Consider the following 19134-nt stretch of genomic DNA (forward strand, 5'->3'; position numbering starts at 1 on the left):
ATCTGGATCCTGTCTGCCTGAACTTGGACTGTAGCAACGAAACCCTGGATGCCTTTTATTTAGAATTCTGAAAAATGGCCAGAGTAACAAAATCATAATTCAGGTATGAAAACACTTATAAAGACAAAGCAATAACTCGCAAGTGCTCTGAACACGGTGAAGCAAGCCCACTACAAATGCTCAGATCTCCTTTAAGGAAAGCCCAAAAGCCTAAAGTCTTTTATTTAAATGTGTTCCTCTGATTTTGCAAAGTACTTTTAATCGTCTTCTATCTGAATCGTGCTATATAAACTTGATTTGCCTTGCCCAAACCCATGCTTGCTATGCTGATTCAGGTCAATACTTTCCTCCATATCACTTTTCTACAAGACACTGAACTAAGCAATCTCCTTCAATAAATGCAGGTACTGAGATGATTAGAAGGTCAACCACACTGACACTTCAAGTTTCTTTACATCTTAAGTTTCTTCATATCTGGAGCCCAACTGGATTCCAACCTCAAAGTAAGCATGAAATGTTTAATTTCTTTGGATGGAGAAGACATTTTATGGCTTTAATTGGCTATCTTCACTAAACTTGATCATGTGACCGTGACATTACAACCCTCCATATCAAGCCAGGGGCTGATGATCTGTTCTGGAAATCACACGTATGACGCTACTACCTACTATCTGCCACAAAGTTAAGACTGTGCTTTCCCCCTACTAGGATGCCAACACAATTAACAGTCGTCCTTAAAGCATTCATGCGGGTTAGATCAAGTTTCCATTTCACAATAAACAAAAAATTTTCCCCAGACTTACGATTTCACACAAGGTCTATAATAAAAACATTTTAAGTAAAACAAACAAAAAAAAGAAAGACACACAAATAAGGAACAAAGTCATTAAGAGGAGGGATCCACTATAATGTGCATAAGCTTCACACATCCATCAAAATAGCTTTTTTCATCTTAAGCTTAAAACATTTTTATCACCCCCTCATAATTCAGAGCTCTGCCCTCGGCTGTATAAATCTGCAACCCCAACACCCCCCCAAAACCGCCATTCCAGACACAGCGGGTCTTTTCTTCCAGTTACTTCAAAGCCTATTTACAAGGACTCGACCGAGCACATCTGCCGGGGAAGACGGGTCACTAATTGCACGAGCGGCAGCACATACTTCCTACGGACGGGAGCCGGGCCACTGACCTTTCACCCTTGCGATCACGGTTCCGGCGGCGCTGAGGATTTCCACGGAGTTCAGCACGCGGTGTTTGCTGATCAGCGCCTTGAGGACTCGCAGTAGGTCCCCCAGCCGCTCCTGCACCACCTGATGGAGGTGATCTTCATTCTCTACTTGACAAAAAGCAAACTGCTCATTAGGATGCTGCAGTCATTTCCACTCACTTCTGAACCTGACAACCATGAGAAAAACAAAAACCATTCTCCTAAAGTCACAGCAGAGATGAAGATCATTATATGAAGATGACTATAATATTAACGCACAAGCAGTCTGTCTCAGCCCCACCAGATCCAAACCATATAGCATTCACGAGTACACTCCTTGCACAAGCGTAATGTTGTGCAATTATGGTTTGGCCTAGGAGTACACAATCATGTTATGTCATTGTTATGTTGTTATTGTTGTGTTATGTCACTCTGACAAAACAAAACCAACTAAAAACAATGGCTTCACTTTCCTCCATAGCATCTACGTCCAGTTTTCTATTACAAATGTTTAATCATTTACGAGCAAATCTCTTTAATCACTGTATGTATCAGGAGGGCTAGAAAGTCAATATCAGTGGTCTTTACATTGCATGCGTTCCAGCTTCTCCAAGAACAAGCACAGCTGAGAAAATAACAGAAAACCTCAACATCAGCATAACCTGTCCATCACAGAGATTCATTTACTGCTTTTTTTGTTAAATCTCCCTGGAAATGTAGTTTTAGGGTTGGTTCTGTGACACAACATACATTTGTAAAGTATTTATCAACGAGTCAACTATTGTATCACTGACAATGCTGATATTCTAAAAGACTTAGTTCTACATTTAAAATTAATATTATATTTCTCAGCTGTCTTGCCTTCTTAGGAGAGAACCTGTGTACATTTCACACGAATCCAAGGATACAGAGTTACTGAAGACATTTCTTCAACCATAAGATAAAGACATGGAAGACTTTGGGTTTGAATGATTTATAGAGATTTAGACTAGAGGTGCAGAAAACAATTAAATTTCCCCGTTTCAGCTTATAATCAAACTAACAGTAATAAAATGACAGTAATAAATAATAACAAATAATAACAATAAATAATAATAATAATAATAATAATCATCGTTATAATCACCACCATTAACACCAAAATTAAGGTCAGCTTTCGCAGTCCCCACATTTCTTTCTATTGTCTGAATCTTTTATTCATCGTGGGACAAACATGGCTGAAGTGGAAGACAAACCTCTTTGAAAACACTAATCAACTTCCAAAGGGTGACCAACCAAAAATTTACTATAATAACTAAAGTTCTATTGTATTAAATAAAAAGCAATAATTAAGGTTCATTAGTACATGTACTTGCTATGCCCCATGAGCATGACATCGAAGGTATTGGAGGTAGATTTGACAAAAACATGCACCTGAAAAAGAGGCTAAAAAAGAACTTCGACTGAACTGCTACTACTGAAAGTAGAGTGGGCATATCTCCACTGGCGAGATTATGGCGTGTGGCAGGTAACAGTCTTTTCAAAGGAAGTGATAAATAGAAGTGTGGTACTTCTGAATAACCGCAATATCCACAGGGGGAGTGAAGCCAGAAGTGGGAAGGACTTCAGAAATGTCCCGGTAAGTCAAAGCCATCGATCTTAAGCGTGATGCGGACTATGGGGAGTGAGGAGACGTTCTGTACCAGGGAGTGTACTCGGGTCATCACTGTGAGACTGAGAAGAAGCTCTCGTCGATATCTTTGCATGAAAGAAAAGAAAAATATGTTTGTGATCTTTGCATTCATTCCGACAGTTGTATCTGTCAGAGAAATGCATATCATGTGATGACAAATGACAAGAATAAGGGGAGCTAATCGCTGAGCTGCCATTTACCTTTGGTCAACTTTTACACCTTAATTATGACGAGTCATAAGAAATTTACTTTGTAGAACATGCTCAACTATTTGAGAATTTGAGAAGGTAGTCATTAACATATCACCAAAAATATAAAAACTGTTCTTAGCCAACTGCTATGAATTTTTGTTTCAACAGAAAATGTGATAATATAGCAAGCGGACAAGGTGAGCAGTCCAGTTATGTCTGATTACGATGACAAATGCGGCCCTCCTGTTAGGTGGATCAGGATGCCTGTTCTCCATGGTCTGGGCTGCCTCCAAAGAACACACATTCCACTCTGTGCAGATGCCACACCTTAAACCAGGCCCACCGCAGAATAAATGTTCTCTCACATATAGATTACGCAACGGGTGGCCGACTTTGTGAAGCAGGCCGTGGGGTGTCAAATAAGCCCATTGGCTTCAAATTTTGCTTGAAGATTATAAAAATAAATTAACCTGTACTTAAAAATAATTAATAAATATAGTTAAAACTTGCCTCCCAGTGCTCCCGCAAATGTAAAAAAAAAATAAACTTCACCAGACACAGACTCTTCAATGGGTGTTGTAATGAACTCCCATAGCACCATGAGAACGATCGATCCCAACTTCCTAATGCTGTTCAAACACTCCACGGCTGCCTTTCAACACTGAAAGGAAGCCAATCTCAGATAAGTTACTGCCCCACAAACCAAGCCACTAAGATCACGCGGGAAAAGCAGGGGACCTTGGCGTCACACTGTGTTTGTACGAATGCCGAGAGATGGCATTCCAGGCATACTCCGCTACGAAGGGCCCCAAGTACTCCCACGCAGAGGCAGCGGCCCGACAGATGGGCTGCGTTAAGCAAGTCCTGTCTCCCAAAAGTAGGAGTCCTGCTCAGTTGGATGTCCCTCCGTAAAAAAACCCACAATCATAAAAAGTGGCAAATTCAGATCCCCATAGTGCAGATGACCATTTTAACAAGGAGTCAGGAACTCCCATTAAATATTTACAAGCATACAAGGAAATAAATTCTTTGATTTGTTATAAGAATATCTTTGGCTGGTGTATCTTTTCTGAATAGCGGTCAGTCAGCCAGCGGTTAATGTGGACATTGATTCATTTAACATAAGCAAAATATCTACAATGTTCTCAGTGTCCATCAATCAAGTGTTCAAACAGCACTTAGTTTCACCTGCTGCCTAAGTATTTAGAGACAGCACTGTTGTTACCGGCGTAATCAAGGCCCAAGTACTTAAACAAATGCCATTGTACACAAACCACGTATTACGTTCTGGGTTCGTACAACACAAAATCTGATGGTTTAAAAGATAATTTACAAATTCAGTAAAAAAAAAAAATTCTAGTAATACATGATATCCTTTTTTGCTGGATTTTACATCTGCAAGACTACAGGCTAATTAGACTTAAAGTCCATTGTGACTTAAGCAGAAAGAATCAATTAATTCTGCTGCAACAGCAAAACCAAGGAGAACATTTCTTGTAAGGACTGTTTGTAAAGTGTGCATAGGCAGCTCACAGTTGTTAGTTTCCTCTGTGTCACTGGGAAAGATACTGCCCTTCCATGTAACCCTCACTTGGTTCCCGGAGAATCAGGTGTTGCTTTGATCCAACTTTGATCCACACCTGGCCGTGGACCGACATAGTCGTCTGTTAGTATCCCCCTTTCAGGCCCCCCACTCAGCACAGCTGACAACAGGCAGCACTGACCACCTCAACCTTTAATATTTTTTCCCTAAAACATCAGGCACAGGACCCCTTGACATCCGGGAAAATCATCAAAAATTTTGCTGAGAATGATATCCCCACACAAAAATACAAACTTCTCCTAAGCAGTCTGGAGTGGTTGCATTGGCAAATTCTCATGCAGATGCTTTAACTGGGTTACGTAAGTCCCTGTCCACTGTCAATCCCATCAAAGCTTCTAACTGTACTTGTGAATGACAGCACAGTAAACAATGACTCAGGTCATAATCTCTGCAGGAATTCCGATGCTAAGGTCACCAAAGAACTGTTAGCTATTATCAACTAGCATTGCTCTGGGTAGGTAATGTAATTATTTATACAACTTGGAATTGGTTGCTAGCAGTGACCAGGAAGCAACATACTAGTCCAAGGGTGGGCAACTTCGATCTTGAAGGGCCGGTATCCAGCAGGTTTTGCATCCTAGCTGATGACCAATCTCTGCCTGAGAACAGACGTGGTTCAGAGGCCAGGTAGGATGGAAAACCTGCTGGATCCCGGCACTCCAGGATCAGGGTTTGCCTACTGATGTACTTGTCTGTTTAAAAAAAAATGGGTAAAAAATTCTGAAGTTCTATATGTAATAAAATATGAAATATTCTTGAAAATATCAACTAAAACCTGAATTGACTAATGACAATAAAAGGACAGTCCAGTGGCTAATTTAGTAACCATGTTGCCTGGCATCTGCAGGAGTGTGGGTTAAATCCAGCTTCTACTATTTGTGTGGGATTTGCATGATCTCTGTGTGTTACATGGGTTTCTTCCAACTGTCCAAAGGCCGGCAGTTGGAAAATTTGCATCTTGAAATTACCCAAAGTGTATAATTGGGTGTGAGTGTGTGCATAGTGCATTACAGGGTGCATATGTCACCCCATCCAGGGTGTTTCCCTGGCCTGTGTCTTATGCTGCCTGGGATGGACTTCAGCTCCCATTTACCCTCAACCTACACGTGCTTGGACGATGAACAGATAGAACTACAACCATGAAAATGACTAATAATTTGGTATTAATGCAATCATCACAAAAGACAGATCAGTTATTCTTGAAATAATCAGCATTCATTAGCATATCCTTTATATTGTAACATGCTAAATATTAATATGGTAAAACACAGGGCTCAATCGATGCTACTCAGGCACTGTTTATGACCAGTATTATGAATGTAACGCGAAAACAAAGCAAACATCACCTCCGAACATTTGGGAATTGGCAAACGTCACTAGATCTGCCTAAAGTGTCTGCTTGAGAGAATAAGGAGGCATTTTCATTGGACGTCTTAACTTCAAAATGGCCCCCAAAACATTCACGATGCCATGCAGGATTATTACCATAACAATGGAAATAAAAACAAATAAAATACTTAGGGATAAAAGTTCTTACATGCTGTATTTACCTTTACACCAACAATACCAGCGTGAGTTAAATTTAGAAGTTCATTCAATTTAAACTAAATTGCTAGATTATAATGAGTTGTAGTAGGGCACTAAACAGACATTTAGTGTTTCTAGTTACGAGTGTATACATCTTCTACACACTTCTTATTCATTACCACAAAAGTTCAATAACACAAGTAAGAGGACCTCAGGCTAAACAAATGAAATTCTCTACTATGCAAAGTTAAAACAGCAAGTAAATAAATTAAATCAAAACATCTGTTAAAGTGGGAGTCTTGTAAAGCGGTTTCAGGCATTGGCTTGATAACACAAAAATGTCATAATTTTATAGACTACGTTGGTACCATAGAGTCACTGACCAGCTGAATGTGCCGGAAAGATCTTCCTTCCAGAAGTTAACAGAAACAAACTTTGCAGTTAATTTCCATGACGTTACTGGCAAAAGGAATAATGAAAGGGCAGTCTATCAAATGGCCCAAAAATAATCTAGAGACATTTCAATATTTACATTTTAAAGCATCAATAGTGAAATTAACCTAAAGCCAAGAAGAATTCTGGATATCAAGCTTGTTGCAAAAAAAACAAAACAAATATATCATTGATATTAATCCAAAGAAACATCTGAACTCGTATTCTAACTTCTTTCTTGAGTGAATGTAGCCAAATGCAGGTACTGAAAAATAAAACTAAAAAAAATTAGAAATGACTTATTTCGTCTGTATCCATGCTAATGTGGCTTACAGCCTGCTCGGATCGAGGAAAAATTCTTCCTACATTCCTCAAGTACTCACAGGAGGAGCACAAAGTTTACAAGTCACAAATATGCTGATGTTTACCATTTTGCGTAGCCTCGCAACGCGGCCTTGAGACTGGAATGGAGCTGAGTGACTGAGAGGCCCTGGTGTTGCCGGCGTGGAACGTGGACCTGGAGAGCTGGTACTGCTCTCCCACAGAACACAAACATACACAGAATCAGAGTGAGATCATCAAAGCTGGCACTCACGGTCACAAAGCGCAAATCTGTACTCTCCGATTTCCTAACATGAAGGGGAGCAGTCAGTGTTGCATGGAAGGCTGGGTCAGTGGTGTTTTGTCAATACATTAGATGATGTTGATGCAAACAGAAGCAGAGCCATCCAGGCACCAACAGGCTGAGGATTTACCTCATACCCCCCCCCCCCACCTTCATAAGGTCCGTATTCTCAGGTATAAAACTTGCTGCTTGTACAAAAACGCAGGTGCCCCTGGCTACTGTTGGAACTCCTGCAACACTTCCACAATCACCAATATCTTTTATAGTTACCTGGTCTATGAGAGTGTGCACTTAAAACCAGACACAATTACAAAATCAATTAGTGAAGCAAGACAAGTTGGTGCCAAGACAGCAAATGTTATAACATTACCAACTGTAAGTTTTTAAGGGAAAAACCAAATACTATTTTCTAATCTGTTACATTTTGCCTTCCGTTACATCTTGCTTCATATTAAAAAAAAGCTAAATCCCACCCAGTACCAATTATTGGTTTATAGTCGGGTCGTAACTGAGTCTATGCCTAAAACGCATCAATCCAACTCAAAGGACTGAGAAAATCCTTTGCTAACAAGCAGTAAACGTTTTATAGGTTTAATTATGTGACAAAAATTAGACCGGGGTGTAGCGACTACAGAGGAATGAAACGTTCACAGACCGCCGTCCAAGTTTAGAGTGAAATTAAGATCATTAAAAAGGAGATGAAGAATGACACCGGATGTAAGCAAACTTTCGAAAGATTTAAAGTGGCTTGAAACAGCGCTGCACAAAAAAAACCCCATAAAAGGACCTGAGCAACTTTACAAGGGTGCTGAAATGGAGGGAGAGGAGCAAAGCTCTGTTAAACCCATCGAAGACGTCCTTCACGTCAGCGAGAAGACTGGCAAAGCTAATTTTAGGTTTGTTATTCTTTGACGGGTAATTTCGACCACAAATCACAGCGCTACATGAAAAGTTCTCAGAGGACCGGCGGCTAAATAAGTTTCCCACAAACTTTTGGTATCATGCAAGGAGGCACTCCCATGCAGCACCGCCGGTACAGGAACGGACCTTTAGTGAGATACGGCTGGGAGACAGAGGCAGACAGAGAATGCTGCGGTCTGGAATAAGCTCCTTATTCTCCAGAATCCCTCATCCGGGTCCAGATTCCAGAGAATGCAGTACTGAGAAGGAGATACCGGGTCGTTTCAGGCCTAACAGTTGCACGTAGTACAGTGAGAGTGATGGTTGATTTTCACTGACTTACACAGTCTTGGCAAAGCACCAATCTGTTAAATATTAAATCAAGCTGCATAGACCCAGACAGACCGATCAGTTCAAAACCAACCCGTGTTTCCCCCCCTGTTCCAGCACAATCAGGTGTGAGCCTATCACTATACTCATAGATAATGGTGAAAAACAAAGATCCTTAGATGAGAACATCGATTGCACAGTGTTCCCCCCCCTGTTCTAGCATAATCAGGTGTGAGCCTATCACTATACTCATAGATAATGGTGAAAAACAACGATCCTTAGATGAGAACATCGATTGCAGTCTGCCGTGATCACGGTCTGATCATGAATCGAACAAAGGCTACATATGAGGAAAGGGGTCACATGTGTGGTTATACGGAAATATTTCTAATAGTACTGTAAACCCCAAATATATCGCTACCCTGGCATATTAGATACGTAGATATTTATATATGCACACACCTATATAGCCAAGTATACTATCTGCCTCACTTGTACATTGTTTTGGACAAAAATATCCACCAAATAAATGTACATAAATGCACTATATTATATCATATATAGCTATCATAGCTACACTCCCATGCGCACACATACCCACACACTTCTCCTTTGAACAGACTGCTTTGTCCAAAACACTGTATAGTGTCCAGCTGGTAGTGGTTAAGAAAGCAATGACAGAGGAGACAAAGACATCACACACACAATCACCCTTCCTCCACATAAATGTGTATGTATGATGTATGTGTATATTACACACACACACACACACACACACACACACACACACACACACACACACACACACACACACACACACACACACACACACACACACACACACACACACACACACACACACACACACACGCACGTGTTCGGCATGGACCTCAGCCCATCAGAACAGCCTCTGCTGGTTCCCATCAGACCAAATAAAGCATCCTGCCTTCCAATCCTCCCGAGACCCAGGCTGCTCCCGGATGAATAATAAGATTTTTAGTATTTTTAGAAGGCCTCCAGTTTACTTCTATAGATTCAGCAGTTTGTAAGCGAGGATGAAAACCAAAACAGCCCCTCTGTGAAAGCACTGATACGGCTCCAGATTCTCCGACAGATCCAGCCCGTCACCGGAAATCCTGAATATTTATTTGGCAGACCCTCACCTGCACCCCCCCTTTACCAAACCCATTGACTAACAACCAGGTGGAATAATCATGCACCTCAGTTGGGAAAGAAATGAGACCTGAAATGTGCAAACAGCAGCTCTGAGGTCTTATGCTGGCCGCCGTGAGCAGGGCCGCCGTGAGCAGGGCCGCCGGAGCAGGGCCTCTGGAGGAGGGCCGCCGTGAGCAGGGCCGCCGTGAGCAGGGCCGCCGGAGGAGGGCCGCCGTGAGCAGGGCCCTGGAGCAACAAGCCGGCGTTTGTTCTGGAGGAATGCAGGGCGTGTGGGGGAGGGGGACACACACAGCCTGCCTGTGGAGACCAGAACGCCTTCCTGCCCTGCTTACACTGACTAGCTGCACTGAAGTTCATGTCAATGGGGCCCTTATCAATAAATTTAAAAAATACATAAAATGAACAATGGAAAAAGTAAATAAGGGAACAAAACCAATTACAACTAAATTAAAATTAAGTACATAAAAAGAGTAGATGGAGCACTTATTTCTCCTAATTTCCATACCACAGGTAGAAAAGAAACACCTTATCTAAACCAGTCAGCAATGAATAAGAGACCTCTGAGCAGGACGAAGGCTGTGGAACCTTACTGTAGGCTACAGACAGGTGTGAGCATCATGTGGTTTCTTAAGCAAAGGGAAAGGACAGAAATATGGGGATCTATGCTTTTACAACGCAATACTTCTTAGGACTGATATTCCATGCTTGGTGTCCCCTGCCTTGTGCATTCTGAGACAGGCTTCAGCTCCAATGTGGCTGCATAGGATACAAGGCTGGGCTACACCCTGGCTGAGATTTTCATCCATTGCAGGGCACATACATAAACTCACACCCTCTCAAACACTTTGGGTAATTTAGAGATGCCAATCAGCCTAAATGCACGTCTTCGAACTGCAAGAGGAAACCGGAGTACCTGGAGGAAACCCACAGGACACAAAGAGAACATGCCAACTGCCCATGCAAGATCAGAGGTACGATTACATCCCCCAGCCTTAGAGGTGTGATGCAACTGTACCAAAGAGCCACCTACAAACTGACATCTATTTTTATTTTCATAAGATGAAAGCAAATTTGCATCTGGTTTCTTTACAGTAGAGTTCAGAGAATGTTTATTACATCAAACAAAATAGGCTTTCAAGATATTTTAAGATCAACACTCTATATGCTAAAAAATCATTGTGAAGTCGGAAATATAAAAGGACAGAGGAATTTGGCAGAGAAATGCTGCTGTGGTTTCTATTACCAATGCAAAAAGAGATCAGGTGATTCCTTACATTCTCATTACACTTACATAATTTCATAAATGGGCTTCTTAAATTACCATACAGCACTGCAACTTCCTCATACAAGTTGTTCTATTGTGTATTAAACTAACAGTAACCAGAAATTTACTAATCCATCCATCCATCCATTTTCCAAACCGCTTATCCTACTGGGTCGCGGGGGGTCCGGAGCCTATCCCGGAAGCAATGGGCACGAGGCAGGGAACAGCCCAGGACAGGGGGCCAGCCCATCACAGGGGGCCAGCCCATCACTGGGCACACTCACACACCATTCACTCACACATGCACTCCTACGGGCAATTTAGTAACTCCAATTAGTCTCAGTATGTTTTGGGACTGTGGGGGGAAACTGGAGTACCTGGAGGAAAACCCACGATGACATGGGGAGAACATGCAGACTCCACACACATGTGACCCAGGCAGAGACTCGAACCCGGGTCCCAGAGGTGTGAGGTAACAGTGCTAACCACTGCACCACCATGCCGCCCCTTAAGTTTAGAAATATAGCTAGTAAACAGAGCTCCACATAACGCATCAAGAAAATTATGAAAGCTAATCTACTCAATTACTGCTATACTTAAACAGTTTATTCACCTGATGATTCTGAAGCAAAGCACAGTAACATACAGCTTCATTCAGAAAAGGTTTGTATTTACAACCCAGTTGAACCTGCCCATACACAACATTCACGATTCACAAATGTAGCCCGGCAGAGTTTTCCAGACCAGCCCTTCCCTGCATACACACTGATAATAACCATTTACGGTTAAAAACGATACTCGTTTAAAAAGAATACCAAAAAAAAAAAAAAAACTTGGAATCTGTGGAGGGATTGGGAGCAGCTTTGCACTGGGAATAATCAGGGGCCTTTGGCTATTCTTACATGGGAACAAGCTTTCAGATGGATCGGCGAGACAAGCCACTGAATCACATTCCTGCACATTATAGTAAATTCTAAGCAATATCACAACACTGAATCCTAGGACACTGTTTTATGTATTAAAACAATGCTGTTGCTTCATGGCACATACTACACAGTGAAAGACCAATTTTAAATCATATACTTATAGTGTTTATGTACAAGTATTTTCTAAATCAGGAAAAATTCATAAGGTGGAAGACATAAATATATTTTAACTGCTGGATCGCGAGACTCTAAATGATTTTACTTAGAATGGTGGCATGTTTATGTAGCACCCAACATTCCGGTAAAAATTAGTCGGAAGATGTTTGTTCACCAACATCTTAACTCTCATCTAATTACCACAGTCATACAGAAGGCTAATCTGCAAAAATTAAAACACCCACTATGAAGGAACCATGACTCAAATGAGGAAAAATAAACTTCCTGCTTGGGCAAAGCAGAACAATCCTACCAGCATTCTTATATGGAGGAGACAAAGGGGCTTGTGGCCGCTGGATACGTGGACTTTTAACGGAAAGCTTTAATACTACTACAATTTGACAACCACTGTTTTAAAAAGTACATTCATTTAAAATCAAAAATGCAAATGAAATGAATACTTCCAATAAACCTGTCATTCAGAATATTGTCCAGACAATTAACATTTTCATAACAGACCAAATGCAATGCTTTTAAAAATGTATTACGCTTTATTCTTCAGTTTTAAAAAGACACCCAAGACCTTGCCTTATTCCATAAAGCTACGCCGCCAATTCCAAACAGCACAGTCTTCCAGTTAATGAGCTTTTTCCTGTATTTGGTCTGAAATAAACCTGCTACTTGCATGCAAGACTTCATGCAGCCATTTCATTTTACGGATCAATCATAAATTAACCCCAATATACAATGTATCTTTTGGAAGGTCCAGTGATGACTTCAGAGACAGTTATAAAAGTGCACTAACTTCAGCACACCAAGCACCCCCCCAAATAGCCAAGTGAAACTGTTTAGCTGTAGGAAACGCAAAAAAGTGGTAATTATACTCCATTACTAGCCCAGCGACGACCATGGAAACACGCCTAGGATGCTGAAGTGCTCAGGATGCAATATGAATTAAACCAGGCAGCCAACTTTGTTACAATATCAGTTTTTTAAAGTATCTATGTATTTTATCATGACCAGGTGGCATATCTAAAGATAAATATGAGTCCATGAATAGGGATCAATATGTTTCTGATGCATCTAAGAATGCAGGACATTTAAAATTAAAAAATGGAAAACTTTAGTGTATGAACATATTAACTATTATGGGGCATGAAAGTAAATAAATATATCATAAATGGTTTATATTGGTATGTAGCCTAGTAACTTCAGTAGGGCTATCAGTAGTAAAATGTGATCATATTTTAAATCTTTTTTTAGTTTTAAATCGGGTTTTAGTTTCTGATCATCTAGAGCCGTACAAGCATCTTTTTCAGCAGACAAGGAAGCTACAGAGAACGAACGAGAGCTGCACATGACGTATGCTGCCCCCAGATGCAGGGGGAGGAAGCCCCCCCCCCCCTCCCAAAAAAAAATAAAAAAATCAAACATTCTGTTTTCTACTCTTTTCACGCACTCTCCAAGTCCGTTACAAGTGGAGATCTTTAATTACACACAACGCATGTTTAATTATAGTGATTCTCCTGAGGGACGGTCTACCAAACCCAGGCCTGAGTCAAGTGGCTTGTAAGAAGTTAAACGGAACTTCTGTGAGACACAGCTAATGACTGGTGAAGTGCTTCCTATAAAGATAACAGCCACCCAGATTTCAAAGTATGAACAAAATATAGGTCAGAAGAAGACCCACCCCCACCTTAAAAAGGACCCTGTATAATTGGGTAGTATTTGACTCTGGTTGACTGAGTTTTCTTTTTTATTTAAAAATAATTTGACAGCTAAATTAGTCATGCAGCGATTACATGTATATTCCTGATCTTCATTCGAAAATGCACATGCTTAACTACAACCCACTCACTTTACCTTTGAAGATGCAAACACCAGGCCACATATCTCAGTTAGTACAAAGGAAAAAAATCCCTTGCTTAAGTGATAATTAAACAAAAGAACAATGTACTTTGTCATACTTTCAGGCTTCCAGGAATGCTTCCCTGACAGGCAGATCACCTCGAACCTCTGCAGGACCTCAAAGATTGTCTGTATAGACAGAGCAGCAGCTACCCCTCCATTAAGAGGAATGCAACAAAGATTAGGACTGCCAGCCAGCTGCTGCTCCTCCCATGCATGGCCAGGCCAGAACGAGCCATATTTAATACCAGCTCTTCAGTTCACAACTGCACAGAACTTTACACTACGATGGAACTTGGTATTTGGCAACACTTCAAAAAAAGAGAAAAACGCAGCCAGCTGTGAATTCATTCAGTAAATGGAAGTTGTGCATTTGCTTGTGTCTGTGGTTGACAGGGTCTGGAAATTTTTAACAAGTATGAACTTCTGTAAAGCAATATGCATTTAATATGCATTATTTACATTATGCTCAAGCATAAACACAAAAAAGAACTTCTTGAAGTCTTGTAATAAAGTTTAAAAGTGTCACACATATACATAAAAGCCAAATAATGTTTCTGACCAGATTCAACTACTTTGACAATTGCATTTTTTACAAAATAATATTTTCAAAAGATAAAAAGCAGAAATAAGGCAGTGCATAAAGAATTTAACATCCACAAGACAAAAACACCCAATAAATCATGTGTATGTTTATAAAAGGTACACCTGTAATACACTGTTACTCAATCCAACATTATCTAGAATTACAGCCATCATACTAGTCTCTGGGAATGTTGTATATAATGTGTGAAGGAAACTGAGTCAGCACTACATAGCCCATCTTCCAGCTGCTTATCCAGTACAGAGGGTGACGGGGGAGGAGAAGGATGGATACGTCTCACTGTTTTTTGGCCTCCAAACAAACTTCTTTGTTTTAAGTTGCTAGAAATGGAAACAAATATTCTTGGTACTATTACATTGCATTTTTTCATTATTTTAGAGGACATGATTGTTAGCTTGGGTTACTTACACCTGCAAAGCTCAGGCTATGCATTTTCATTATAAGGATATAACCGTGTCCTTCATCTTGACCTAGGCCACCGATCAGAAAAAAGATGAGGGCATTTGGTATCACCATTGTTGTATTCTAAAGCACCAAGAAATCCTGTAGTTGACATAACTAAGGGACAGGAGGGATTATGGGAAAGTGGCACCTTGACTAAGCACCAGGCCAGTGCAGTAATGGACAGCTGGCTGTTGACAGATTGAATGAGGTTAGCAAAGAGTACAAAAGAGAACTGTACCAAGCAACTCAACGGCTTTATTGGCTAGATGTGACTGACTGCTGAAACAGCAGCTTAGTCCAGCCCACTACAGATCAAAAAATCCCACGGCTACATTTTTGTTTTTATAGCACATTTTACAAGTGGTTTTATGAGCCCAAAAAAAATATATTTTGGCTGCAATCTGTTTTATAGTAGCTTGAGTCATAATAACCAGCTGGCTATGTTGGCCTACTAGGGGGATGATTTCGATCCAACAGACGTCCATGCTGGCACACGAATTACAGCATGAAGAACATCACTGCCGTTTTGGATCATATCCAGAGACCTCTGGTCTCAAGATACAGCCCAGATCTCCATCTGGAAACACCACCACACACGAACCAAGAGTGACGCTGTCCATACCAGCTCCAAGAGTGAAATGTAATATCCAACGTACCTTCGGACAGGAAGGTCTCTTTAAGTCGCAGGAGGACGTCAGCGACCTGACGCACGTCGTTAACCAGCTGCATGATGTAGCCGGGGTCTTCCCCAGGGCTGTCCACGCCATCGACACCGATGGAGTTCAGAGAGCTGCTCTTCAGATTTCGGCTGGCTCCCCAGGTCCCCGAGCCCGCAGAAAGGGGGAAGAGGTTGGAGATGCCCAATGTCCGCTTATTTCCGCTGCTGTTGCTGTGTCGCAACATCCCCTCACTGCTGAGCTGTCGCCCAGGGTGATTCACACCTTAGCACCACTGAGCTCCACAAGACTCCAGGCAATGGAGAGCGACCCCTAAGGCAATAAGATACTTTTTATTTTTCCTTCAGGAAAGGAAACAGGAAGAGGGCAATTCTCCTCTCTGATAGTACAATATCGTCACATTAACAACAGCAAACAATATCCTGTTATCACGCATGACTCAGTCATGTAATGCAAAAAAATCTAACATTATATGAGAAACCTCCACATTCAAAATATATTTCCGTACATTTTATTTTAAAATAAATTCAAATAAGTACAAAAAGATATGGTTTATCATGCATATGATAAGCTTAGAATATTTCATCCTGCTAAGACAACTGTAGGATAGCCATACTACTGTCAAGCAGCTATTTCTTTTTTATATGAAAGGCTTATTGACCAGACACTATCATTAAAATATCAAAATCTAAAGTGAGGACAAGGTCAGTATGAACTGCATTTACCCCGCATTTCTCTATCCCAGCCTTATATTAAAAGTAGGGCTGGGAGGGTTACAAGACGCGTTAAGGAGTAATGCCATAAAATTGCATTACCTGTATCCTGAGATACCAAAAATATCGATATTATTTAGTAAAATATACAGCATTCCAAACTTTGAAACAGTATAAATTAACCCTCCGTGCAACATCGTTTTAGATACATTTTTACATGACCCTACTGCGACAGCAGTCGCCGATATTGAAGCCTAACAAGGTGACCGACCGAGTTCGTTCCACCTGAGCAACACGACATGTGGACCCTCTGTGGTGAATATTCAAACAGCTTGTTAATAAACCATACCACTTAGTGCTTAGACTAAGAGAACGTTATTGACTTCATACCCACTACATCAATCACTAAGTCCAACCGGTATCTAGGTAGCATGTAACACTGTATTCGAAACGTATAGTCCACCGGTAGAAAACTGGATATGTTCCCAAAGTAGGTAATGTATAACACTTACAGCCTTCCTGATAACATTACCCACGACAACCTTCGTGCTGTTACATAATTATTAAACAGAGTAATTTGCTAAACAGCGCCTATAATACACATTAAGTAAAGTCCCCTTAAGTTCTGAGGACAGCAGTTTCAAAGATCTGACAAAATACAAGCAATGTTAATATCTGCAAAAAACAAACAAACATAAGTAACTAGGCGCCCCTGCTCACAATATGTGGATTGCACTTACTTGGCCAAATAATTTTATTAGATCTGTTATTTTGTACGACAGCGGGTCCTAGTTATCAGCGCGCTCACCTGATTTTTGCATCAGTAACATCGCCTTGTCTGGAAGTCCAGAAATCTAGCTTGGACCCTTAAACTAAACCCCCGTCTCTGAAGCCTCGCTCCAAGCACAGTGTTAATGTAAGAACTACTCTGTCTCACTTTCAAGCGACTTAAAATCGTGATTCACTGCATTCTCTATTACCGAGCCATCCCCCTTCACACGTGATGGGCAAGCTAACTTGTCATTGGCTGGTTGACCGCAGAGAGGCGAAAACGAGTATACCTATCTAATCATAGAGGCCTCCCTTAACAACAGGTGTTTTACACGTTGCTGTGTGTGCAATGCGAGTTGCATGCAGCGATGGGGTCTCTAAGGTGCTTAGGAAACATATTTGCGTTTCTCATGTAGGTCAGAGTAATTTTATAACGGATGCCGTGTCGGCAGGAGTATGGATGTGTGTTGTTTGATGGCTCTCTCAGTTCTTCCGTTTACTAAGGGTATTTGTCTCCTAGATAAGGTTATAAGCAGTACATAGGAAAATATTTGACCACTTGAAGTACTTGAGATATCCAGTATGTAAAAGGCTTCCTATTATATCAAAATACACTTTGCTGGTGAGTCTATTTAAATAGTGTCTGATAACGCCACAGAAAGGACTGATGTGCTTTTAGAATGCAATTCCAATATTACTTTACAGTCAATGTTAATATTTATAATTATAGTGAATACAATAGCTGTACATACTGTGAAAGAGCTACAGAAAGATTAGAGTACATTTTTATCATTTGTTGTTCTGGAACAAACATTCTGGTCAGTTATATATGCAGTCCATCCATTCATCCATCCCTCCATCCATCCTTCAGCTGCCCTTGTCCAGGATTGCAGACCCTTTGGGATTTGAACCTTCAACAAACCCAGTCTTTGCACTAATTCTATCATATGAATAATTTCCCACAGATCCAAAGTTAAATGGGTCTGCTGTGTGGCTTTGTGGGGTAGACCTTTGTTCTTGTGATCGTAAGGTCACTAGTTCCAATCCCCTGGTCTACTCAGTGAATTCACAGTTTGGCCTTTGAGCAAGACCCTTAACTACAATTTCTCCAAGAACTGGCTGACTCTGCTTTCACAATTGTTTGCTGCTTTGGATAAAATCTTCTAATAATTAAAAAAATCTTCGGAATTATACTTTAGAACAAAACAATAAACGTGTATGGTATGTTTATTATCTATTTTTCATACAACCAATTTTGTAAAACCCTATTCCTCTGCGTGTTAATTTTCAGAATACACAGCCCATACGACAATTCCAGTAGAAATGAAATAAGCATTACTACGGAAACAGAGACGGGACGGCTGCTGACAAAATGAAGGAAACGCCTACGATTGTCTGAACGCTACTACTGCCATCTAGTGACTATCTCGGTCCTTTTTTGTAAGTTTGCTGTTGCAACTGACATTTTAAAACAATGCTGCCGATAAAAGCCGATACTGGATGCAAAAATATCAAATGTTAATTCATTTTAGTGCATATAACTCATTTAGCTGATTTCAAACACCGAATTAAACGCGTAGTCGATTTATTTACTAAAATTACATACTGTATGCTATGTTGCACAATGGGGAAAGTAAATTAATAAAATGATTTGACAGAGAGGACAATGTTGAGTAAGAACTCAGAATTCTGGTGATTTTCTGGTGACAATCTAAACATACAAGCGATGGATGATGTAAAGATATAACACTAAGGACATATTGCGTGGGACCACCCTAACCCTTTTGGACAATTTCAGTCTTTCTTGGAATGCAGTCAAACAAGTCCTAAAGTATGGGTGGTGGGATACTGGAACATTCCTGAAGCAGAAACGTTTTTGTCCTTGAGGGGGTAATGCATAGGCGGATATCGGCACATGTCACTCTATAGTCCAGAAATTCCCATTAAGCTCATGGGATATTTGACCCCTTTAGAACTGAAGATACTTTGAAAACTCACACAAAGCTG

General features: G+C 40.7%; 1 protein-coding gene across 2 annotated transcripts in view; it reads right to left on the reverse strand.

Annotated features, from left to right (window-relative positions):
- Window positions 1–17311, reverse strand: part of LOC125708909 (rho GTPase-activating protein 29-like) — a 34619-nt gene extending 17308 nt beyond the window's left edge. For both annotated transcript variants that reach the window (XM_048976832.1, XM_048976831.1), the window contains exons 1-3: window positions 17165–17311; window positions 15623–15955; window positions 1191–1334 (exon numbers count right to left, since the gene is read on the reverse strand). In XM_048976832.1, the coding sequence (XP_048832789.1) occupies window positions 1191–1334; window positions 15623–15869 (391 nt within the window). In that variant the 5' untranslated portion in view covers window positions 15870–15955; window positions 17165–17311. The remainder of the gene's footprint in view (window positions 1–1190; window positions 1335–15622; window positions 15956–17164) is intronic.
- Window positions 17312–19134: the final 1823 nt, after the last annotated feature.

The sequence above is a fragment of the Brienomyrus brachyistius genome, chromosome 15 (genome assembly GCF_023856365.1).
Source record: "Brienomyrus brachyistius isolate T26 chromosome 15, BBRACH_0.4, whole genome shotgun sequence".
In the NCBI taxonomy this organism is placed as follows: Eukaryota; Metazoa; Chordata; class Actinopteri; order Osteoglossiformes; family Mormyridae; genus Brienomyrus; species Brienomyrus brachyistius.